Raw genomic sequence first — 25,515 nt, forward strand, 5'->3', positions numbered from 1 at the left:
TCAGTCATGCAAATATCAGTGCTATAGTTTTGTGAACATTTATTTCAGTCTATAATTGAAAACAGACGTGTAATGCTTGCAATACTTATAGTTACAAAAATTGTTTATTCTTTGTATATTATTAGTATATTTGTCAGCCTATTTATAATTTGGTTTGGTTTGGTTTATGGGGTTTAACGTCCCAGAGCGACTGAGGCTAAGAGAGACGCCGTAGTGGAGGGCTCCGGAAATTTCGACCACCTGGGGTTCTTTAACGTCCACTGACATCGCACAGTACACGGGCCTCGAATTTCTCCTCCAAAGAAATTCAACCGCCGCGGCCAGGATCGAACCCGCGTCTTTCGGGCCAGCAGCCGAGCACCATAGCCACTGAGCCACCGCGGCGGCCTATTTATAAGTTCAATTTGGATTCCAGCTGGCACTTGCGGCCAGCCGAAAGGCTGGCACTAATAATCTATCTGCACTAATAATCTATCTGCGCGCTAAGAATCGACGTCGGTAAATTTTCGTTTTGCCGAAAACATTTATGGCATAAAATGACATTGACAAACGCGCATTTGATAAAATGACTTCAAGAGAAAGTTTTCAAAACTATTGAAACTGTGTTGTAATGAATGTATGCGGACTCCGCACCTTGTCACAAGCCGGGAAAGCTAACAGTATTTTGAAATAAATACGTAAATAAATAAATAAAGGGCTTCAACCACTGCTGTAAGCATTTCTCAGCGTGTATGCATGACGTCTTTTGTGAAGACAAATTTGCAATCGGTTAGCAATAGAATTTTGGCCTCTTTTTTGTCAATTATTAAACCACGCATACTTAATACCCGCCCCTTCCAGCGGCACTGCACTTGGCAACACTTCGCAGAGTTCTTTTTTTTTTAAATATTGGCACCAGGTAGTTATACCACCTGTACAAATATGTGTATTCCTGTATTAGTATAAAAAGTTAGATGCCTTTGAGTGAAACAGATTGTCTTATCGCCTTCTAGAGGTACACTGAGCTATCGTGTATATCTTTTTTTTTTTTTCAGTCAAAGCACACTGTTTAAATTTCAGGATTGCAGCTTTGCGTTTCTCAATTTATCAGTACATTTCTGTTTCTTAAATTGTGTGGTATATGATAGCACCACTGTGAAGTCATAATCTGGGATAAAGCACTGATTCAATAAACAATGAATGATTTACAGACGGAAGTATTAGGCCGGCGTGTACTATGTTGCGCATGTTGTAGCATGTCAAGTTATATTCGTTTCTCTAACCAGCGGTATCTGTGTGCCGAATTGCTGACTTGTATATGCCACCACGTGATGGGGGTTCATGTTGTCACGTACTGTTTACTACAGTCCGGCGAACAGGAAAACAGGGAGAATGCCTCCTAAACGAAATTCTTTATTTGGACTGACTTGCGCCCGCAAAGAACTGAATCCCTCGGCGGCGGCGTAGCAACAAGCGTGCTCGGTGGTCGACGTTAAAGGGACCTCGCCGCTCTACGCAGTGCTCTTTTAAAGCAGGTACAGAACTTCCGAGATTAAACTTGGAAAATTGCTAGAATACTCTGGAACAACATAGAGTCGACACCACCTGGATGCGATCAATCGAGATAAATCCAGGCTCGTCTTGCATCACAAAAAAAAAAAAAACGATAAAGCGGCGCGCTGGCAGATTTCAAGAATGAACAAACACTACAAACATTAGCTGCTTACTCCCCATTCAAAGAAGCATCGGCCCGATCTTTTAGTACATAAAGCGGCAACAAACAACTAAAACGGATTGGTTTGGTTTGGTTTGGTTTATGGGGTTTAACGTCCCAAAGGGACTGAGGCTATGAGAGACGCCGTAGTAAAACGCCGTAAAACGGATTGTGTAAAAATAAACACCAAGGGTGTAAACACAACGTGCTTTAGCGCGCATAATTGGGCTTTACACGGACCACATGGACAACTTCTGGTCGTACGTGGAGTCGCTGGGATGCAGTAATTTCGTCAGGGACCACTTCATAGTCCAGTTCACCTAGCAGACAAGGAAGCTTATAAGGGCTGAAATAGCGGCGCAAAAGTTTTTCACTCAGTCCGCGGCGGCGAATGGGCCTCCAAACCCAGACTCGGTCTCCTGGCTTGAATTCCGCGTTGCGTTTTCGTAGGTTGCAGGGTCTGGCGTCGGTCCGCTGCTGGTCTTTTATCCGTAATCTGGCAAATCTTCGGGCTTGTTCTGCGCGTTGAAGGTAGGCGGCGACAGCGACGTTATCTTCTTCGGTAACAATGGGCAGCATGGCGTCTAACGTAGTCGTGGCCTCCCTGCCATGGACGAGCCTAAAAGGCGTCTTTTTTTGGGTGGTCTCCTGCACTGTGGTGCTGTATGCGAAGACGATGTAAGACAGGATGACGTCCCAGTTCCTGTGTTCGGCATCGACATATATACATGGCGAGCATATCGGCGATGGTTTTGTTCAGGAACTCGGTCAGTCCGTTGGTCTGCGGATGGTATGCAGTTGTCCTCCGCCGGCTGGTTTAGCTGTAACGCAGGATGGTTTGCGTCAGTTCCGCTGTGAATGCTGTTCCTTTGTTCGAGATGAGCACATCGGGGGCGCCGTGTTGCAGAAGAATGCAGTCAACGAAAAATTTGGCGACTTCTGCTTCTGTTTTGTTCGGAAGGGCTTTTGCCTCGACAGCAGGTGAGGTAGTCGCTATTTTGGTCCACTTATTTCCAGTTGTGTACTTCGGGAAAGGGCCAAGCAAGTCCATGCCTACCTGCTGAAAGTGCCTTGAGGAGGGTTAAATGGGATTCAGAAATCCTGCTGGTCTTGTTAGAGGGGTCTTTCGTCGCTTACAATCTCGGCAGGTTTTCACATAATATGCGACATCGGCAGAGACTCGTGCACAATAACACTTGTGAGGGTGCGAGAAAACCCGAGATGTCCAGCTGTCGGCTCGTCGTGTAAAGCCTAAAGGACTTCTCCGCGCAGACTTGCAGGTACAGCAAGGAGGTAGGCTTGTTTGTTCGCTGCAAAGTTCTTCACGAGGACAGTACTCGATGAGACATTTTAAGTCGGGGCCCGAACGTTACTGCTGTGCAAAAGAGCTGGAGCTCACGGGGCTCAGGAAGGCGTCCTCATCGTCGTCCGGCGGCGGTGCATCTACAGGGGCTCGTGACAGGCAGTCGGCGTAAGAATGATCTCGTGCGGAGTTGTAAACGGCGGTGACGTCAAACTCCTGGAGGCGCAAGCTCCATCCAGCGAGGCGGCCGGAAGGGTCCTTCAAACTGGCAAGCCAGCACAGCGCGTGGTGATTGCTGACCACCTTGTATGGTCGTCCGTACAGGTAGGGGCGGAATTTCGACGTAGCCCAGATGATGGCAAGGCACTCCATCTCAATTGTCGAATAATTAGCTTCGGCTTTGGACAGGGAACGGTTAGCGTACGCGATGACTTTCTCCACTCCGTCAATTTTCTGAACGAGTATAGCGCCTAGGCCCACACTACTTGCGTCGGTATGAATTTCAGTCTAGGCGTTTTCATGAAAGTGCGCAAGGATCGGTGGGGTCTGTAAACGGCGCTGAAGTTCCTTGAAGGCTTCTATTTGCGGCGCTTCCCATTTAGATGGCACATCTACCTTTCTCAGGTGGGTCAGTGGCTTGGCGATGCGCGTAAAGTTTTCGACGAAACGTCGGTAATACGCGCACAGTCCGAGGAATCTGCGCACAGCTTTCTTATCGGCCGGTGGCGGAAACATTGCGATAGCAGCTGTTTTCTGCGGGTCTGGGCGTACTCCCTCCTTCCTAACAATGTGGCCTAGAAACAGCAGCTTTTCATAGGCAAAGTGGAACTTCTCTGCTTTAAAGGTTAGCCCGGACGATTTGATTGCGTCTAGTACTGTTCGAAGCCTTTTCAGGTGCTTCTCAAAGCTCGAGGCGAAGACAACGACATCATCTAATTATACCAGACAAATCTGCCACTTCAAGCCTGCCAGCACTGTGTCCATTACTCGTTGAAATGTTGCTGGTGCGGAACAGAGACCAAACGGCATCACCTTGAACTCGAAGAGGCCATCTGGAGTGATGAATGCGGTCTTCTTGCGACCTCTTTGATCGACCTCAGTTTGCCAGTAGCCGCTCTCGAGGTCCATCGACGAGAAATACTTAGCGCTGCAGAGCCGGTCGATGCGGGGAAAGAGTTAGGTGTGCTTTGTGATGTTCAAGCGGCGATAATCAACGCAGAATCGAAGTGTGCCGCCTTTCTTTCTCACTAAAACAACCGGTGCGGACTAGCGGCTCTTTGAAGCTTGGACGACGTCGTCGGGAAGCATTTCTTCAACATGGTCCCGGATGGCTTGTCGTTCTCGCGGCGGACACTCGGTAGGGGCTTTGGCGGAGAGGTCGGGCATGCTGGTCGGTTATAGTGCGATGCTTGGCAATCGGCGTTTGTCGGACGTTCGGTGATGACGAAAAGCACACGATGCAGCTTCAAAGGAGATTGCGGCTCTGGTCTTGTCTGTTCCGGGGCAGGGCTGGGTTTATGTCGAAAGTGGGCCAGTTCTCTTGGTCAGGCGAATCTTCTTCGGATAGGTCGGAGAAAGCGAAGAAGACTCGTACATCGGATATTTCGTCGACGAAACGTGCCGGTATTCTGTTAACGTGCCGGTATTCTTCGCTGAAGTTAGTCAGCAGTACTTCGGCTTGTCCTTTACGGAAATGTGCGATGCCTCTTGCGATGCCGATTCCTCGGTAGAGAAACAACTGCACGTTCCCCTCGATAATGGCTTCAGTGTTATTCGCTTCCGTGGCATCTACGGTGACGATGACGCTTGAACAGGGTGGGACACTCACTTGTTCCTCCAGGACACTAAGTGCAATGTGATGTTCTGGAGTCCTCATCGACGGGATGGCCTCGTCCGTGGAAAGTGCGATCAGCTTGGATTGTAGGTAGATGATCACCTGCTGCTCAATAAGGAAGTCCATGCCCAAGATCACTTCGAGGGAACATTGCCGTAGCACTACGGAGGTCGCGCGATGAGAATGTCCCTTGATAGTCACTCGCGCTGTGCATTGTCCTGATGGCGTAATGAGGTGGCCCCTGTGGTGTGAATTTGCGGGCCGTCCCAAGCTATCGTTACTTTCCTCAGCTGCGCAGCGAATGGTCCATTCATCAACGAATATTCGGCTCCTGTGTCTACTAGAGCAGTGACTTTCCGGCCGTCGATAACCACTTCCAGGCCGGATGTCCTGGTTCTGGAGTTGCACTTCGTCCTCGGCGTCGGGTAACGGCTTCGTCGGGTATGTGAATCGTGGGCGAGGCGTGTGGTCGAAACTTTTCTCGATGGCGGCGCCATTTTCAAGGTGGTTAGCGTCGTGGTCGAGGTTGTCTTTATATGCGGCGTCGGCGTAGTGGGTGCGGCGTCTTCATACGGCGTGATTGCTGGAGGATCTTCGTTGTTTATTCGCAAGCACCTACCTCCACAGGTTGTTTTGTTTAGTTTCCCCTACTGGGACTGGTGGACATTCCTCGGACAGCCGCGGCGTAGCTGCGGCCCGGTGATGCAAAACGTGCGGTGGATGGCGACCACGAGCGGAAAGGACGGCTTGACGACACGTACTCCCCTCTCTGCAGGCACTCGTCGATTTCCTGTGGTCGCTGGCTAGGGAGCGGTCGTGGAGCGTCGATGGCGAAACCCCGCAGGCGGATGCGTCTGCACGGGCAGTGACGAAGTATATGACCGGCTTCGCCGGAATGGAAGCACAGCTGGCGGTTGTCGGATGTCCTCAAGGCGTCGCACTTCCTGGGGCTTGGGCGTCGTTCGTAGGCTGGGCGGGCGGAGGCAGAGGGGGGGGGGGGCAGGGGCGGTGTTCGGGAACAGCTGGGTCACGTCAAAGAGGCGGTCTTCGGCTCTTTCGTTGGGGCTGAGGTCCGCGTACTGCAGCGGCGTAGGTTAAGGCTGGAGCTTCAGCTGAGGCGAAGATGACGGGGTGCCAAGCGCATGCTGCACTTCTTCGCGTAGGATTTCTTCAAGGGTCGAAACTTGAGGCTCGTTGGAAGGTGGTAATAGGCAACGCAACTCTTCCCGAAAAATTTCGCGGATCACATCCCGGAGATTTCCCCCGAATGCTGCGCCATCCGAGAAGGTCATTGAGGTTACTTCGAGCTGTCGATTGAAGTGGCGGGCTCATGCTTCTAAAGTTTTCTGAATGGTGGCTGCTTCGCTGGTGAATTCAGAGACGGTCTGGGGTGGATTGCGGATGAAACTAGCGAAAAGTGCCTCTTTAGCACCATGCATCAGAAGCTCCACCTTCTTACCTTCTGTCATGTCAGGATCGACTCGTAGAAAAAGGCTCTTCATGTCTTCGACGTATGCGGTCACTGACTCGATCAGGTGTTGGATGCGTGACTGTAGAAGCAGCTGAGCTCTTCCTTTCCGGATGATGCTTGTGAAGGCCTTCAGGAACTCCCGCTTGAATAATTCTCACGTCGCTAGAGAAGCTTCGAGGTTTTCGAACCAAATTCTCACTGTTCCTTCCAAGGCGAAGAAAACATGGCTCACTTTAGTCTGGTTGTCCCAACTGTTGAATATGGCGACATGCTCAAACTGTTCCAGCCATTCTTCAGGATCCTTGCCCGGAGAAGCGTTGAACGTGGGCGGCAGTCGAGGCTGGTGCAAAATAATGGGAGCTGGTGTCGAAGCCATGGCTGACGTCGAAATCAAGGAGTCCTTCTTCGCTCGCGTGCTGTCCGGTAGAAGTCCGAATTCTGGTGCACGCCTTTGGAGCCGACGGCTGCTTCGCCCTTCGCCTTCGGTTGGGACGGCTTGTGCGGCTTTCCCGTGGTCTTGTTCGAGACGGCTCGGGCTGCTTTGACGGCTCCCAGGGGTGAGGGCGACAGGGACATCCGTTAACACCCCCACCAGATGTCACGTACTGGTGACCGCAGTCCAGCGAATATGAAAACAGCGAGAATGGCGCTAAACGAAATTTTTATTTGGACTGACTTGCGCCCGCAAAGAACTGAGTCACTAGGAGGCTGCGTAGCAACAAGTCTGCTCGGCGGTTGTCGAACAGAATTGCCGCTGCTGTTTTTAAAGCTGATAGCGAACTTTCGAGATAAAGCTTGGAAAGTTACTAGAACACTGTGGAACAACGTAGAATCCGGGTCCACCTGGATGCGATTAATCGAGGTAATAAGAAGAACAGAAAGCTGGGCGAGTTGGTGGTTATCCATTTTTTAACAGCGCGAAAAGACGACGACGTTTACACACACTACAACACGAGCGCTGACTTTCAACTGAAAATTTATTAACACAAAAGACATTTATACATAATCCCTAAACCGTCGCTAAACCGTCATTGTCATTGATAAACCGTGAATTTGCCCTTTTTGAGAAGTCATTGCCGGATGTTTAAGATAAGTAGGTTTTTTGTGTGTTTGTTTGGCGGGATTATGTATAAATGTCTTTTGTGTTAATAAGATTTCAGTTGAAAGTCAGCGCTCGTGTTGTGTGTGTAAACGTCATCGTCTTTTCGCGCTGTTAAAAAATCGAGGGAAATTCAGGCGTGTCTTGCATCCCACAAACAAAGCGATAAAGCGGCGTGCTGGCAGCTTTGAACAATGAACAAACACTACAAATATTCGCGGCAATTCAGTTCCCAAGGAATAATTATTACGCCTGTGCATTTTGTATTTATCATATTAGTCTCAGAGCCCAGAAGGTATTTTAGAGGGGACGGTCGTTCGAATCAGTAAACAAGAAAATATAAAACGTATAAAAAGCTGCTTACCTACAACACGTCAGTTTTTACACAGGGGTATACATTCTCTCTTCGGGGTACGAGTGTATGGTAATAGCATCGCAGCACCGAGACGACGGTGCGCTAAAAAGAAGGCCCCCTTCATGGTGCTTTCTATCTGCAGACTGAGCAAATAAAACATATCGCGCCTGCCTAAACAACACACTTACCATCTGCACTTTCCATTCATGGTACCAAGAAGCGCAATTTTTAAGATAATGTAAAAATGCTTGGGACCTCATTAAATCGCTAGTTGAAGTGAATGGATCATGCTCATGATCATATTGACAATTCGTTTTGCATGCAGTTAGGATTGCATGCCTTTCTGAATTTTGTTTATTTGGCACTTTTGTGCTTCTGCTGTCTTGGATGCCCACAGCGTGGTGTACTGCTTTCCGTGCTGCCTGATTGCTTGTACTTCTTATTTGATCCCACAGGACTGCCGTGTACTAAACTCCGATTTCCGGCACCTAATCTGCGTCAGTATGTTTATGGCTGTGTTTACGACGTCGATTGTTGCGTGCGTACTGGGCTGGCTTGCGGTGTGCCTCTGGAGACGACGAAGGAGCCTTCCGCAAGGAGCAAGACTTCCTCCGATGCCACCGGCAAGCTCCATATTTGGCCACGTAGAACTGCACCACAGGGACTTCCACCGCACGAAGGCTCTAGAGTGGGCCAGTAAATACGGCCCCGTCTTCAGGTATGGAGCATCGGAAACATAGCACTTTGGAGCTGTGAGCCTTACAAGTGAACACCTTGCTTACGAAGACCACGTTCGCCTCCGCGCAAGCACAGAGCCAGAAATTTTGTAGTACAATGCATAGGTTACACTCTTTATCTCGTATCCTATTCAGCATAGAATTGACTTCAGTAACGATGATTCTGTGCAGCACGCTTGCTTTTTCGAATAAAAGCACGTAATAAGTTTGCCCAAACCAGCTAACGGGGCTGCCAAAGCAGAAACAAGAACCACATATTCTTCACTTGCAGCAACGAAACTAGGCTCAAATCGATGTTTTGGCTAGGGTGCGTCAATTGCCAAGAAAAAAGTGGTGTGGGGTGTTTTCAATAGATAAGGGCGGCTTTTGCTGCATAGAACTTATACCCGGAACGAAATAGGGCATTTATTATTTCCGAATTTTGCCAGAACCAACCGACTGGTGTGATCGATGAGGTTCTTCATTCTGCTCTAAGACAGGAATACGTAAGCAAGTTATTAATGGGGGCACAGAGCGTTCGGTGTTTGGTGTGTCGCGTGTGTCGGATCACAAAGCTGAAATTGAATGAAATGGGAAAATCTTGGCGACCTGACTAGATGGGCCTGATTAAATATTTGGGGAAGACGATAATGTCGGTTATTGTCTGGAGAGCATGGCTCTAGCATTGCAGTCTTGTAAGAGTCAGGAGATAAGATTACTGCAGAAGTAATCGTGTGATTACTCTGCCCTTTTCTGCGGACAGCTTTAACATGGTAACATTTTTTTTAGATAATTCTCAGTGGATCGTTTGATTGTCTTGAAGCCAAACTTTCCGTTACCCGAGGGTGACACACTAAAGTTTGTTATGTACGTAGATGGTGGCGCACTCAGTTTTGTTACATCCGAAGTCAGCACGCTGAATTTCGGTATATTCGGGGCAGCATACTTTGGCTCTTTATGTCCATGGTAACGCAATAAAGTTCGTTATACCCGAAGTAGCATACTTAGGTGTGCTATATCTTAGGTCGACGCGCGAAAGGTCTCTATATCCGAGTAGGCATACTAGAATTCCTGATATCCCAGTTAGTATACTAAGTTCTTATGGGTAGTATCCTAGTTCGTTCGTTCGAGATTACTGATAGCATTGCCATGCTAAATAAGTGTGGGGATGAATAGCAGAGCTTTAGTTCGAAGGACCTAGACAGGGAAAGAGCGCTGCCTCGGAAAATATCATGAAAAAAGCTAATATAACATTCATTAGTCCCGGAATGAGCAAGAGTTTACGATGGGCAGCAGTGTATTAAAAGTGGTAATTAGATATATTACCGCTAATCTGAAGAGGAGGAGGAAAATAACTTTATTAAGAATAAGGGGGACTGCGATTGGGAGGAACCATCAGCGCACTGACCGGACATTAGCAGTATCGCTTAATAGGAGTGCATACAACAGTTCTATCTAGTCAACGCACATCTGTAGTTGAAAGCCTTGGATGACCACAAAAAGGCTTGAATTTAAACTTAGGACCACGAAGTGAGGTATGGAAAGGGAAATTGTCGGTGTAATGGAAGGTGACGGGAAAAGAACAGAGTAGGTCAAGGAAGAAACCGTCGTCCTGATATCCGAGGCGAAATCAAAATTAAGTGATAGGCCTGGAGCGAACATGTAAGTCGATCAGATGGTAACCGAAAGTGCCTGACGGTAACGCAGTTTATATGAAGATAAAAGAGTAACACCGGGAGGTGAAAAGTCTGGCAGGCCATGAGATCAGAAAGTTCAGGATAATAAAGGGGCCGCTTTGTACCCGGCCAGCCTTGATGGAAGGGATAGCGGAGAGGCCTTTGTTCGGCAGTGGGCGCTGTTAGGGCGATGATGATAAGGATCTAAGTGAGATATGAATAAAACAAACTTCGTGAAACGTGAACAAACCCTTGCTTGGGTGACAGTTTGCTAGATTACACCGGGAGACCCTGCGCTGAGTTCGAGGCTTACGGACTCGCTTCCACGGTTATGTTGCACACCTATGAACTCTGCTGATGGTGCTAAAATCATACAAATCTATTTATGGCTAGCATTTATACCTACTCCGTTTTAATGAAAAATTTATGCTTACGACTAATTCATACCGTCATTTTTGTTGATTTTTAAAGTTTGTTCTGTTTATAAAGTTTTGGAAACAAAGCGAGATGACGTAATTATTTGAATTGTATGCCTGAATTTCAAGCACATATCGGACAATACATCTTGTTAACGTGACGTCCTAGTATAGCACCTTTCTAACACGAATAAGAACCACTGACACAACTTTAGCGATGAAAAAATACTTCTGCAAAATTATGAAAGCTCTGATTCATGAAAACTGGAAGCTAATAAAATACAATCTATTTTCATTGCGTGCTTTCATGTATAATGAGATGTACTAGTCATTATAGGGATTGAAGCATTTCGCATAAAATATCACCCCTAAAAAGAACGCTTTAACGCACACCGCTGGTTTGGCAACTCAGGCTATAATTAACTGAAAATATGTTTCTTGACCATGCTTGAAAACTTAATGAATATTTTAATCATCGCAGCACGCCCTCAGGAGTTCTTTTTAGTTTCTTTGTTTTAGCTTTCCTCTCTTTGCAGCACAAGAAGTGGTTCCAGATGATTTTGAAGTTATTTTTTTTATGAAAAAAAACAATAAGCTTCAATAGTCCGCACTGAGTGGATGCAAACGACCCACAGAGCGTCGTAAAATTCTCTGATACTGTGTTTATCCGACCAGTAAATAATGCGCAATATTGAATAAAGCGCGTTACAAGAATTATAGGGCAGATTCGAGCTAATGCTGACAAGCCGTTCAGCTTATTTCGCGTCAAAGGGAAGGGTGGGGGGGGGGGGTTGCTTGCATAACCAATCGTACAGAAAACGGAAGTAGTTTTTCTACAGGATTTAGCTGCTAACTGATCTCCCTCAAACGTAAAACACATAAGCGTCCTTGTCCTAATGAAACTCCGGCTACAAGACAATTAAAGTTCCTTAAGTTGGCGGCTATCGAAACGAAGAAAATTTATAGCTCTTTCGGGTGACAAAATGATAGAAAGGTAATTTTTGAGAAACCCACTGCTGCAACCAATATTCTGTAATGCCTTGAAATAAAATCAGTACTGACCTTTACTTTGTTCAATGCGATGTTTGCCGAAAGAAACAGGACATTTATTCAAAAATTCGCATTTTCGCAACATGATTAACCCATTTGACACTGCATGGTTTTATGCCTCTGCATCTACATATCTAATAAATATCGAGTCGTACCCGTGTGGTGTAACTCTTCACTGCCCTGGTAAACAGGCCCTGAGATCAAAGCTTCCGTTGAACGAAGTGTTCTTTCAGAAAAAAAATACAGTCATTAATTTCTTCTTACGCGCTTATGGGTGTAACAGTAAGGAACTTAACTCCTCTTGAGACTTTATGGTACCAACAGAACAGTAATACTTCCGGAAGAAAATTGAGTCTTGCTATTAATCGTTTTATCTATTTTTCTGGCATTCGGCGTAACAGGATACAAAATGAATTCAGACTAAGTAGCCCTCTTCCAGTCTTGTTCCCTCTGTGTATACTTTTCTTTCCAGATTGAGAATAAACTTCACGGGCGTCGTCGTGATGAACGACATCGAGAGCATCAGAAAGTTTGTCAACCACAACGACCTTCTCTACCGTGCCGATTGCTTTTTGACTCCCCTTAGCCCTAACCAAGGTAAATGCGTATTACAAAAAGTAGCATGAATTTCTAGTCTATTCGACGGGGATTTGTATTTCTTCTCAATTTGTTACAGTTAAAAGAGCTCTCACAAGGATATAGGCTGCTTTGTGTCTTGTTTGCAGAAGAATACAAAAATTCCTCCTGGATACCTGTTTGCAGAAAATCTTCGAAGAGGGTTGTAATCTTAGTTTAGCTTGAAGATTATAGTATGCTTTAAGCTTACCACTTAGAAAGCAGCCTTCAGTTTTGTCATTCCCGCTGGTACAATGGCATCATAAGCAGTGCTATGGCTGATGGAAGCCTCGACAAGTTTTCAAAAATTTTCAGCATCGGTTATTCTAATGTGTTGACACGACTTATTCTAGCAAAATGCTGTTTGCAGCACAGGTTACTTTTTTTCCTAGTGACCAGTTTCAAAGCTCACGTAGTTTTTCGTGTGTACCAGTAAGAATGAAGTGGAAGGAATGCTGTGAAATACATTCTTGGGTTGAAAGAAACAAATGTGGAGGTACTGAGAACTAACTCGTGTGTTGCAACCACAGCGTCTATTGATGCGACAACGACGGTTGCTTCAGGAGCATCTACAACAATTCTAAACTTCGCCATCCTCCGCTGTGCGCTCGCATGCAAAGATGAACGCAGTGCTATATGCGGGTGCTTAATTTAATCGATTATCCTCCTGACGTCAGTTCTGTTTCCAATGAAGAATTGATGGTGCCCTCCTTTGTGCTAGCTTCGACAAGCGCTAAGGCACTCATTACGCGGCCAGGGCGTGCGCACAGGACGCCCGTTCGTTCTCGCAAGTGCGTACACGACAGGCTGAACGGCACTGCGAAGCAGCTTACCGGCCAGCATAAGCGGCAGTCTGGGGGCAATCTTGTGTTAACTTACTGAGTTTAGCGGCGGTAAGTTGGGCGGTTTCACCGGATACGCATTATTATTAGAAGTGATACCATTTGCTCTCAGCGGAAGGCGGTGGCTTTTTCACTGCATCATAGACTATTGATGCCGTGAAAGGAATGGTGATGTGATTATGGGTGACAGCGAGCTATGCCCAAAGACGGCAAAGGCAGCCTTTCGCGGGAGCAGGTTGTGCAGCGCACCCGTGTTCACGACTAACTAAAGGGAATTGCGGTTCAGCTTCATATTAGTTTTCTGCGACGGAAAAACGACGGTGAGCACAAGCGCCGCTTGTCCTTAGAGCGGAAACAGCAAGAGCTAAAGGATCGAGACAGGCCCTTAGCCTGATTTTTGAAGTGGAATGACCTTATGACCTATGGGGGTTTAACGTCTGAAAGCGACTCAGGCTATGATGGACGCCGAAGTGAAGGGCTCCGGAAATGTCGACCACCCGGGTTCTTTAACGTGCGCTGACATCGCACAGTACACGGGCCACTGGAATTTCGCCTGCATCGAAATGCGACCGCCGAGTCCGGGATCGAACCAGCGTCTTTAGGGTCAACAGCCGAGCACCATAACCATTGAGCCACCGTGGCGGCTGAAGTGGAATTAATATTGCCAATAGCGTACTAAAGTAGCGAATGTGAAACTGCCCATAAGAGCAGCGCCCGTCATTGTTCGATAAAGCTACGATGACTGAAACGCAATACACGTTAAAATAGATATACTTATGTAGACATGTCATGGTAATTTGATTTCCTGTGGGTTTTGACGGACAAATAGCCCAGGACGTCTTTAATAGCTCCCTGAAAATATAATTCACAACTTACTTCGTGGTCATTTTCCCCACAGTTGTGCATCTATGTCAACGATGTGGCTGTGGTGACAATTATGCAGTTTTTGAAGTGTCTCAGAGTTTCTTTGCAGCCAGGAAATATTTCTATGGTTGCCCCGTACACTAGTATCCAAGATTAATAAACCCGAAAAGAACAGTGTAATAACTCTTATAAACTTATCTGTTTGCTGTGCGCCGCAAAAAAGACCCACAATTTGTTGTATTAGAATGTGTGTTTTGTGTTCTGGAAAAAGCTTCAAGGACCTAACGCCTAATGCCTTTTATTTTCTCGACCACGATGCACACGGTAAGGGCTAGTAACATCTCCAATTATCATGAAGCAACAAAACACACCAGACTATTGTTCTGCTGCTTAATTTAGGAAATTGTTCTTTTTATCTTAACAGGATTGGGAGTCCTAAACGGTGCCGAGTGGAAAGCAAATAAAAAGTTCTGCATGAGTATGCTGCGGGACCTAGGATTTACCGAGACGTCACTTGAAGACCGCATGATGGTGAGAGAAGGATGGATCTCACTGATGAGATCTTGTTTTTTTTTGTTAAGTGAAAATATCATATAACGCCGGTTATATTCAACATGTGAGACGACCATCGAAGCTGTTTTTCTAGAAGAAACACACTTTAGCATTTTTATCTCTATATACTTGCGCAGACATTAAACAATGCTTTGGTGGCATTTATCTCGTCTGTCATAAGTTGATAAAAACCCCGGAAACATATTGTGGAGGTATACGTGTTGCTTTCATGCAAATTTGATGCACTATAAACAAGTGGTGATAGTAAGAGCAGTCAGCATTTGGGAGCTGGTACTGCAGAAGATTTTCATTGTATCTTGGGAACTAATCAGCTGTCTCTATAATAACATAGTGGATGGAACGCTACGAAAATAGCGCGAAAATTGCTGGTTAGCGCTCACCAGCTCCAGGAGAACAAGCGTAATTGGGCTCATTACTTCGACTTTCTAGCTTTGTATCTAGGATTTAGAGGAAATGATTAATGTATAGTAAGGGAACACTGCAAATACTTATTAGGCAAGATCTAGAGAAAAGACACCATGAGGAGGAAGACGGCAGAGGAATATGTGCATTAGAATCAAATTTGCGATCAAAGCAAAAATGGCTTGATGGCACACCTGATAAAAAAAGAGGAGAATAAAATGTTTTGCTTTTCTTGTTAGGAAAGCTCTAAGACAAAGGACACTACCACCATTTACTACACATTGTATTTAACGCTGGCGCCCTCATCTTTGAGAAAGCCTCTCTAAAAGAGAAAACAAAGCGTTTTTTTTCCTCTTACAGGCATGGGAATGATATGCCGCTGTAATAATGTGTGATTCATACATGAACCTTGCCAACAATTTTTTTCCCATGCCCCTCTATAAGGTTGCCTTGAAAAGCCGAGCTTCATAGGAAGCGGCTAGCGTCTCAAGAGCCGTTTGCCCAGTACCCTGAGATATCCCTTAAGAAAAAATATAATGTCTTTCTTTAGAAAGTCTAGTGACTTTTCACATTAGGATCTTATGCCTTTCTCATGACTTTCTGGTGATTTTCCTAATGAATTCCTAATGGCTTTCAAAAACGAATTGGCCACCGTGGTTCTAGTGTGTTCTTAATGTATGCTTTTCTGATGATTTTTTCTTGACTCTCTCATGTGTTACCTGCCGTTGCAAAACCCGATCCAATTATGGGGATCAGTAATGCAAAATAACAGGGAAAATAAAAAAGTAGAGCAAAAATAAAAAAGAAAAAAATTTAAAAACCGCCGGCATGAACGGGGATTCGAACCGCCGACCTTAGACACGTCATCTTACCACGCTAACCACTACCCCACGCCACCTTTTTTTTCTTTTTTCTATATTGCCTGGCTTTTGCAAAGAAAATTGGACAAAATAAACAATCAACAAAACACAATAAACGCTATGTACATACGACTCGTGGTCAGCCAGCATGAATCTGGCTTCGTCTAATTAAAATTCAGGCAATGTACAGAGCGGCTCTAGTTTAGAGAGCCACTCCAGAGGTTCCGCAGCGGCCCTCTGAATGGCCAGGAACATGTCCATATTTTCGCGAAAGTAAATCCTGGCAGGTCTTGCGTCTCGGTCACAATGGTAGCCTGCCATTCTGGAGCGCCATATACAGTGGAGGCCTGTCAGCATTATTAAGTCGAAAGGCACCCCATCCTCATTTTCAACAGATAAGTACCGAATGCCGTACGGGTCTAGCGGAAATTCTTTCTTTAAGGTTTGCTGCAACACATCCAAAAAATAAACCCCTTCCCAACAGTGTAAAAAAAACATGGTCTATTGTTTCCGGCTTCCTGCAAATCAAACAGTGAGATCCCCAGGGTAAAAAGAATTCCTTTCCCTCTAAAAATTTTTTAACCGGCAAGGTTCCGGTGTGCAGCTTAAAAAGGAAGGTTTTTGTTCCTGGCAGCACCTGCATTTTTTTCACTCTCTTTAAACATCTTTGCCTGGGCCTCCACTGTACAAGGCCCTGTAAAAGGGCACGGGGAAACTACATCGCACAAAGCACGGTACAGTTTCTTTCGTTTCACAGTGGACAGAAAGTCATTCGAAAACCGCGCGGAAAGAAACCTTACACTGGCAACGATTTCCTGGTAAAAACCGCTGACCCTACTGTAAACCTCCGCAGTTCCGACTACGTACTCCGGCAGCAGGCGCCGCAGCCTAAGTTGGCATACGGTGCGCAAAAACGGGTCTCTTATGTCCCGAAAAAACAAGAAACGATTCACCAGCTGCCGAGGAAACAAATGGCCCAGTCCCAGCCCACCTTCCTGTACCCGTCTGAACAGGTTGGTGCGGCTGCAGTGCTCCCAGTCAGACGACCAGATGAAGACGGCGAAAATTCTGTGCAGCTTTTGAATGCTTAACCGTGAACCGTGCAACACCTGCAAGACGTACCAGAGCCTGCTGATGAAGAACAGGTTGCAAACAGTGGCTCTGGCAAAAATTGACAAGGTCATCCCTTTCCACTTATCCGCTCTCTCCCGTAGCTCTTTAACCTGCCCTGTCCAATACTGTTCGCTGTCACGGTACGCATCGAGCGGAACGCCCAAGTACCTATCTGGTGTCGTCGTCCCAGGCACACTGGCGAACCGTTCAGGCGTACACGCCCACCCGCCACGCCACAGCCCGAGGCACTTCGACCCGTTAACCCCGCTTCCCGTAGCTTGGCCCTCGCTTATGCCTCCCTCGTCCACGGCAAACACTGCAATGTCATCAGCGTACGCTAAGAGCTTAACTTCGGCTGCTTGCAAACTGATTCAGTTTATACTCCTGTTTTTCAGTATCTTCAAACAAAGGGTCTTCACATAAATACAAAATAAAGGGGGCTGAGGGGACAGCCCTGGCGCACCGAACGCTGCACGCTAATGGGGGCCCCCAGACTTGTTAACGATCAACTACACCACGCCACCAGACGTTAACTAGTGAACTTATGTGGCCTGATATGTGCAGCCACTGTTGTTTCTTGTTCTTACCATTGCATGTAAATGTAGCAGCAGCATCTTGCATGCACGCGCGGGAAAACAACGTTGTTCAGAAGGACCTTTCAGGCCTCTTGGGGATGCCAACGTATTCCGAGCCTTGACATACAGCGCGTTGGCCGTATCAAACCGCTTGGGAAACTACAAGTCTCAGAACGACAGCTGTCCGTGTTACTGTCTAAGCGCTCCTAATCCTTGGTACAGACCACAACGTTGTGCAAAACTGAGCTCCGGGGCATAAATTACTGGAATAATGCGCTAGGTAGCTTCAAAACCTGCGAGCATGGTAGCGACACACATCTTTCTAATCCATCTAAACGTTTGAATAATGTAAACACACGTCATGACGTGACTGAAGATCCAGAGACTGCGCTGTCTTCTTTTTTATCTTGTACACTGGTACATCGCATGCTTGTCAACTGGGCTTTTTTTCTTGTTGCGTTCCTTTCTGCACTGTTCGGAGTTGTATTGAAAACAGAGCGCGCTTACGCCTGCAAAGCGAGCCTTTGATATTACGTTGTTCGTTGCTGTATCAGTGTCTTCGAGCCTATATATTTTACACTTTGCAGACAAAAAAAAAGTTCTTCCTTTCACTCTTGCTGTTAGCACGTTTTTTGGTGACTCATATTAGCGCCACCGCGCGATACGTTCATCGCATTGAATAACGATCAGAGGTAACGACCACTAATCTGGACACTAAAGAACACAAAAAAATCTCATTTTCCGTGTAATGCTTCAATCTCTAGCTGTCGAGAAGTATACTGTTTATTATTCAAGAAAATCTTCACTAGCCAGTAAACAACCTCTCTCTTTCCAGACTGCCGACACTGTCATAAAAGCGTAAATTATAGCCCCCCCCCCCCCTTCCCCAAGTGAATCTGGCGCTTGTTGCATTTATTTCATGCATGCCTTTGTGCGTACCGCAAAGGCAATGGCATGAGAGAAATTCGTGTGAAATAACACCTGAATATGTTGTGCTATATTTCTGCATGGGGGTTAACGATGAGAAAACTCACTTGAGTGGCTGATGGCCAATGACATAAGGAAATCTTCTGTTTTAACGCCAAAGAGTCTCTGCTGAGTTTTTATTGTCGAAAGACATGAATACGTGCCTTCGTGGTGACTTTCTAATGTGTCACAAGGAATGCATGAACATGACACCAGAAACTCAACGCTCATTTTTGTAAGGGATAATCCTTCCAGTTACAATCAAATCAACACGTCTGATTTTCTTCGATAAGGAGCGGCAATTATTCTTTATATAATGTAGAACAAAAAACCTCTGTCTGCCCATGACTACAAGCTGCGTTGATTTGATTGTCACTCCAGTGTTGTATGCCGTGTCAGAGTACTGTGCAAGAACGATTTTAGACAGCTCCTGTGCACTTACGGAACCAAGCGGTCATTATGTAGACAAACGAAACGTCAACCAGGCAGCGATATCCGTGACGCGATGCTTATTTCTGAGGGGAGCAACGCAACGCATCGTAGACGTTTGTTCGTCCGCATGAGAAACAAAAGGCAAAGCTATTTTGTTTCGCACGCGAGATGCGACCACACTTATCACGATTGATGGTGGCTACGAACAACTGCTTCCATATCTTTCCAGATTGTTGTAGCTGCTTTCGGTTCGTTATCTAGAAGGTTCATTGCCAGCTATAAATGTAGCGCGGCCAAGAACGGCTGACATTCCGTTCGACAACCGCCGACACCGCTTGTAGCTTTCGCTCCATTGAGTCATTCAGTTCCTTGTGCACACAGGTCAGCTCAATGAAGTCTTCCTTCACAAGACGTTTTCGCTGTCTTCACCATTGCCTGGATGGCCGTCACCACTACGTGACAATATCATTATTTCTTTTTGTACGGTGTTGGCGATTCCATCTCTTCTAAAAGGCAGTGTGCTGCCGACTATCCGAGCTGTCGCCTTCATTATATCTCCGATTGGGCATGCACACAAAATGCTTACTAAAGAAAACAGAAGCGCAACTAAATTATCACATACCTTTATATGCACCACCAAGAGCTTTTTTCAAAAGCGGTCCTATCACGAAACGCATCGCTACGGCTTTGCAATAAATAATGACACGCATGTCTGCAAAGATGTGTGCACGTCTTGTTGTCGAGTGCCACGTAATAATAAGAGCATGAGTACAGCACTGCTGCGAACTCGTGAAATGAGGCGATGACACTGACTCGCGAGAGCAGGTGCCTAAATGGTTCGTGCTCTCCGTTTAGACAAAAAATATTCCACGTTTTTAGGCCGCACGATGGTGGTTAGTAGTTTGCAGAAATTGTGCAAAACTAAACACAATAATTATGTTCCAGAATTGGCGAGTAATGCAATGGCCCCGAAATGAGGAAAGTACGAGCTGTGGAGATTTGTTCATGACGATAAAAAGTTGAGAAACATACAACACAGCCAGTTCCCGGTAACAGGAGCTGTAATGACGAGTTAACTGGCCTTTATGAACTGGTAAAAGAGTCCGAGGAGTCGAAAGCATCCATTATGATCTATTTCTCATCAGCTGCATTGAGAGTAGGTCAAATGTACCGCAGCCAACTCATCCATGTGAGCGAGCCTGGATCTCAGATCACTGAGCCCGTCCTAGGTGAGAATGTAGAATTCGTGAAAGAACTTACAAGGACACATGTAAGTACCTCAAATACGGTCCTTAGTGTACAAACTACATAATATGCTTAGAGTGCATGATTTAAAAATTTTTATATTAAATTAATCTCTAGCTACAAGTATACTTCTTGACTGGTGCCCAGATGACATTTTTTTATACGTTTGTTCTTGTTTTCACAGAAGGAATATTGCAAACTGGCTGATCGAATTGGTGAGGCGAACGGCAACCCAGTGTTTATCTTTTCGGATATTTTGTCGGCTGCCTCCAACAACATTGCCAGCTTTTTCTATGCTTCTAATGAGCCCGAAGAGGAAGCGTGGCGGAAAGATATGAACCAGTGTCTGGGCAAGATTAATGCAGTCATGATCAAAGCAGGTGTCTTCCAGTTCCTTCCGCGGATTGTACGCCGAATGTTCCAGTATATTCCGTTTACTGTCGCCGGTAAGGTTAGGACCATCATGGGGGACTTGGAAAACACAGTCATGTAAGTCATTTCCTTATTTACTCATACTAAACATGCTCCTTAGCATTGGCTTATTTACGTAGAGTTATAGCAGACTGGCAGTTTATAGCACTGAAACTGTACACGTGCTTTTAAAAATTGGCTGCCTTACTCCTTGGTATTGCTTACGTTGGGATCGTTGCGAGCCGTCTTACCGGATATGTGAACGCCAAGCGCAGGTTAGTTTCTTGCGCGTCGGGAGCCAAGTTTATATTTCTAGGCCAAAAGCGCAGAGCCACGTCGCGTCACCTTACTGAAATAAAAGAAGGAACGATTGCGAGCCACGACCTACACCCTTTTCGTAAAGCTGAATCATTGTTGACTGCTGCCACTTGTGTATAGTTTTGTATACAAAACACCTTAGGCACATATATCTACGATTGAGTTCCATATAACGTTGAAGTGATACTGCATATGCCACTGATCGCGCACGGAAGAAATCTCTAAAATCGACGAGAACTGAATGGACAGAGCTTAGAGTGTGTGAAGAATTCTGGAGCTGCAGGAATGAAAAAAAAACAACTTTACTAGAACCTATAGGCTTATCGCGCGAGACGAGGGGCTCAAAAGTATGTTGGAAGGGAGCGGCAGGTAGAAAATGCGCCGAAAGGTTTATCGCTTTATGTAGTGGTTGAGATATTGAATACGTCATGAGAGGTTTTAAAGATTTTCACGCTGTTAAATTCTGGGGAACTGAGTAAATGTACTCTGCGCATTCCTGTAAGAACGATCGCTAAGGGAGCAAGACGAATCGCTATTATAGTTTTGAACATCTGTGCATGATTTGCTTGCTGATGATCTGGATGTATGCAGTATTATAAGCTCAAGAACCTTCAGTGAAATCAGAAAACCACTTCACCTGTTCATATTCATGGGCTTGACAAGGAGCCCGTCAATGTTTCTATTGGCATTCAGGCTGCTCGACATCTTGAAATTCTGAAGTGTATTGTAGCACTGTGTAAGGATTAATGCCCGTCAAGGGGACTTCTAAACAACGACCGTGAGGATGTTGTTTTGTCTCTTGTGGATTTGTAGTGGTACCGCTTTGAAACCATCTATTCTTGTTAGTGGTATCCAAAAGTGATGCTTATCCACTGGTTTATTTGGCTCTTACTAAAGCTAATGTACCCAAACGAAGAGGAAATAACGGCCTGCGCACGAAAATTTTGACTAGTTCGCATGCACGCGGCGGGACCAGACAACTACAATACCGAAGCGGCCAGAAAGACATCTGGAAACCACTCGGACCGAAGCTTTGTCCGACACAGGTTGTTAGACGAAGCTATTGAACTGCGGAAATCGCCTGAGACCCATTACCTGGTATAGTCCTTGCGGTGACAGGATGTGGATGTAATGATTAAGAGGTTTGCGAATAGCGAAAGAATAGTGTAAGGAGCAAATATTATGTTCCGTAATGCATGCTGGTCGCGCATTTGTCGTTGCTGTTGCGCCAAAATTCAAGTTAATGGTCACATAGAAGAACGAAATGAGTGTGTTCCGCAACGCGCATGCCTTGCTTATGTAAAATAAGGCCAGTTCAGCAAGGAGATACCAGGTGCACATAGGGCAAAGTGCCAGAATGACATATGTGACTAATTTCAGTAATGTTGATTGAAAGAATGAATGTAGAATTAGAATAGTAGACCAAGAATATATATCCCTTTTTCCCATCACCGACCTACGGCAGGAGAAACCCAAAGTCAATTTTATGTTAGGATATATCAAGAAAGCTAGACAATAATTACAGAAAAAGAAGTTGAAGTAAGTATGTGAGCATGTAAAAGGGTAACACCAACAACACACATGTTTGCAAAAGACAGAAAGGAAAGGTATGTCGAAAAGAGAACTGTTGGCTTAGGTGCCTTACCAGCCAAGCGAGCGGGCCTGGCGCGTACCGGTATTTACGATTTTTTTTCTGTCTACTTCTGCACTATTGCGAATCTTCGTCCTTTTATTCTTTCAGCATTACGTTTGTTTGAAATGAGTTTTCTGCTTCTGTTTCTTTCCAATGAAAGCGACTGACGTAATATTTCGTACTGACATAGCTTGCATATTTCCCAAGTTTAAAATCAGAGATGCAATATTACATGACCTACTCGACACCTTATATATATTTGTTTCACTCGGTAACATTTATATGAAGCCTAACTGCACAAGTGGTATGGTGTGCAATAAAACGTGGAATGAAAGGTGCATTTAAAAGGCTATAAAACGTGCAAATATATGCTGAGAATTCATCCCCACTAACCTTATTTAGGGGAAATGTTTGGGAATGTTTACAGTACTAAACTGTTTACATTAAAAAGTTTGCTTCATGAACGGAGAGAAGAGATAAGTGCTTGATGTGCTCCCACCCATATATTTCTTTCAAAGGAAGCAAAATCAAAAGTTCCTAACCGAACGAAGCAGCGAATCGGAAGGAAACTTCATCCAAGCTTACATGAAGAAGATTGATGAAGCCAAACACGATGCAAGGGCGGTGTTTCAGTGTAAGTTTTTTAGGGATGATGCGCCTCTAACAACAGCGTGAAAATATTTCCTAAGCGCTGATTTCTCTACGTGCAGTTGTGTGGAATGATTATGCGGATGGGAATCTCTTCCCATTTTTTGCCATCGCATAGCCATCGCACATAGCCATCGCATGGCTATGTACGGTATTAAAGAAACTTTCATGTGGACAGGAAATATTTGACAGAGGCGGTGTGTCAAAGTCTGCAAGCTGTCCGCTGTGCTAGCCACTAGAAACCGGCATGTATGTGTGGTCTGCAGTGTAGCTCTGGGTTAAATGTGAATGTTTCCCAGGTTTTGCTTACATGTGTTTAGTTTAGCTGATATTTCTCCTAGAGGAAGCACTTTTAATGATGCCGCAGTTATCCAGGAGAATCACCTGTGAATGTGTCTAACAAACGCTCGTTTATTTCAATCATGGCATTTCGTTTCTACCCCGGGTGTCAAATGCGGATTATCCTGCACAAAAGCACACCTATCTTGACCTGAAGGAGACTGTTTACGCTTTCCTAAGTAAAAATAAATCGGTTCGTTAACGGAAGGAGCAACTTTATTTTCGTCGTTTATCAAGTGGTTCTAATTTCTCACTTCTGATCATAGGGCGTGTGCTCTTTCCACACTTTTCAACAAAACTTTAGTGTTTTTCATGCTTGCATTTACGCCATTGTGTGTTATCGTTTACGTCCTCAATGTTGCATTGCTATTGAACCACTGAAGAACCGTCTATGCCAAAACTAACAAGGCTGCATGATTTGTTCCTTAGCCGTGTAGCGGAGCACCTATGGCAACAATCAAAGGCTAAAGTACTTATATGGTACGGAGAACCCCCGCCCTTAGTTTTCAAGACCGTTTTTTTCACTTTTGGGTGGCTTGCGATCTTCACTGCACCAATGAGGAAGGGACCAGACACCCTGGTAACTTTTGTCAAAGATGTGGCGTCGTAGTCCAATATCATTAGCAGATGTGAAGACACTAAGGAGCTATTCTTCAATATTCACCCCCAGCTCATCCAAATACATCTGACGGAATGTCCCGTTTACACTTCCAGTGAAAGGCACCAAACGGGTGGTGACAATTTACCTGATTCCTCAATCCGCTATCCAGCGGACTGCAGCTAAACCTCCGACCTCAATCTCCTTATTTTCGTATAGTCAAGGATGACATCTTCCTGCCCTCTCTTCACCACTGTTCTGTTTTTAACCCCTCCTTGATTAATTCTCACTACCTAATTATAAAAAATAGATGCATGTGTTTAGCAACAACACGTTGTCTGTTTGGTGACAATGGTCTAGAACTGTTACATATATTTTCTAGCACGTCAGTTGTGCTTCTTTCACACCTTAATCATGCAACGCCTACATGACATCGATCTTTTTATGAGTTGAGAATATTTAATGCGCTAGAATTGAAACCACTAGTCTCAGATTTTGCTGACGTTCGTCAACCCGATGCCTCTGGCACGTAGCCTACTTGTCAGGGTGCGAAGGTGCCAACCTGTTACCGAGTTATGGGCAACCTGTCAGCAGGTTTTATTGCCCACTATAGAAGACACATTATGGCAAAACAGTTTAAGGCTGCCAGTGGTTTTCAAACACGTGCGGCGCGAACAAATCAGCTTCGCTGGCCACTGCATTAATCCACTACACATCGCGACAGCCGAACATTCCGCGTGCTTAACTACCAGTCCCTCGCGCTGCGCTTTGGATGTTGTCTTCTTCATCAACTTCCATCCGTGGGCAAGAGATGCAGAACACACCTATATCGCATTGCCTTCTTGAACCGAGCCTCGAACAGAAACCGAAACTGAAATGAAAACCGAAGAGTGAAGAAATGTAATTCGCATTTGGCCGCATTGCACCCAGATCGAGAAACAGGCGCTCTCGATATAGTGCTCCTTGCAAGGAAGGGGAATGAGCGTCTGAATCTTCTCTTTTTCAGTACCCTTTTTAGAAATCAGCCTGTTCGATTGTGGACAGATGACTAAACGCTGCTGTGTCACTATTTTCAGTTCTAAGGGTAAACACCTTGCAAGCAATTAATGCTGAAAAAATCGATGTATAATTTTTCAAGCCTTTGAAATTTTTCATCTCATGGACACATATGCTTACACAGTTGCACGCTGCTGGCTCGAGCTTTCGTCCACAACGTGATGAAGATGGTACGTTTTGAATCACAATGGCACGCGCTCGACAGCGGGCAATGAAATGAGGTTGCCTCAGGAACAGTTAGGGCTTCGTCTTCGATGGCGGTGCATGTTCTGAGCGCGTATTCGTACTGCGGCCAGTATTCACGCTGACGCCATCCGGTGGAATGATGCACTCCTCTCCCCATCCCCCTTACCACATTCTCTCGAGAGGAAGCTAGCCTATACCAGATCAAATGAAATTTATTTCAACATCA

The 25,515-nt window shown here is 45.5% G+C and overlaps 1 protein-coding gene across 2 annotated transcripts in view; it reads left to right on the forward strand.

The window, feature by feature from the left end:
- LOC149333448 (cytochrome P450 2U1-like) overlaps window positions 1-25,515 on the forward strand; it is a 447,818-nt gene that overhangs the window by 411,912 nt on the left and 10,391 nt on the right. For both annotated transcript variants that reach the window (XM_089558686.1, XM_089558685.1), the window contains exons 2-6: window positions 8,211-8,473; window positions 12,086-12,210; window positions 14,359-14,465; window positions 20,285-20,589; window positions 22,981-23,096. In XM_089558686.1, coding sequence (XP_089414812.1) covers window positions 8,259-8,473; window positions 12,086-12,210; window positions 14,359-14,465; window positions 20,285-20,589; window positions 22,981-23,096 — 868 coding nt within the window. In that variant the 5' untranslated portion in view covers window positions 8,211-8,258. The remainder of the gene's footprint in view (window positions 1-8,210; window positions 8,474-12,085; window positions 12,211-14,358; window positions 14,466-20,284; window positions 20,590-22,980; window positions 23,097-25,515) is intronic.

The sequence above is a fragment of the Amblyomma mixtum genome, chromosome 8 (genome assembly GCF_055824585.1).
Source record: "Amblyomma mixtum isolate Tamu chromosome 8, ASM5582458v1, whole genome shotgun sequence".
Lineage (NCBI taxonomy): Eukaryota > Metazoa > Arthropoda > Arachnida > Ixodida > Ixodidae > Amblyomma > Amblyomma mixtum.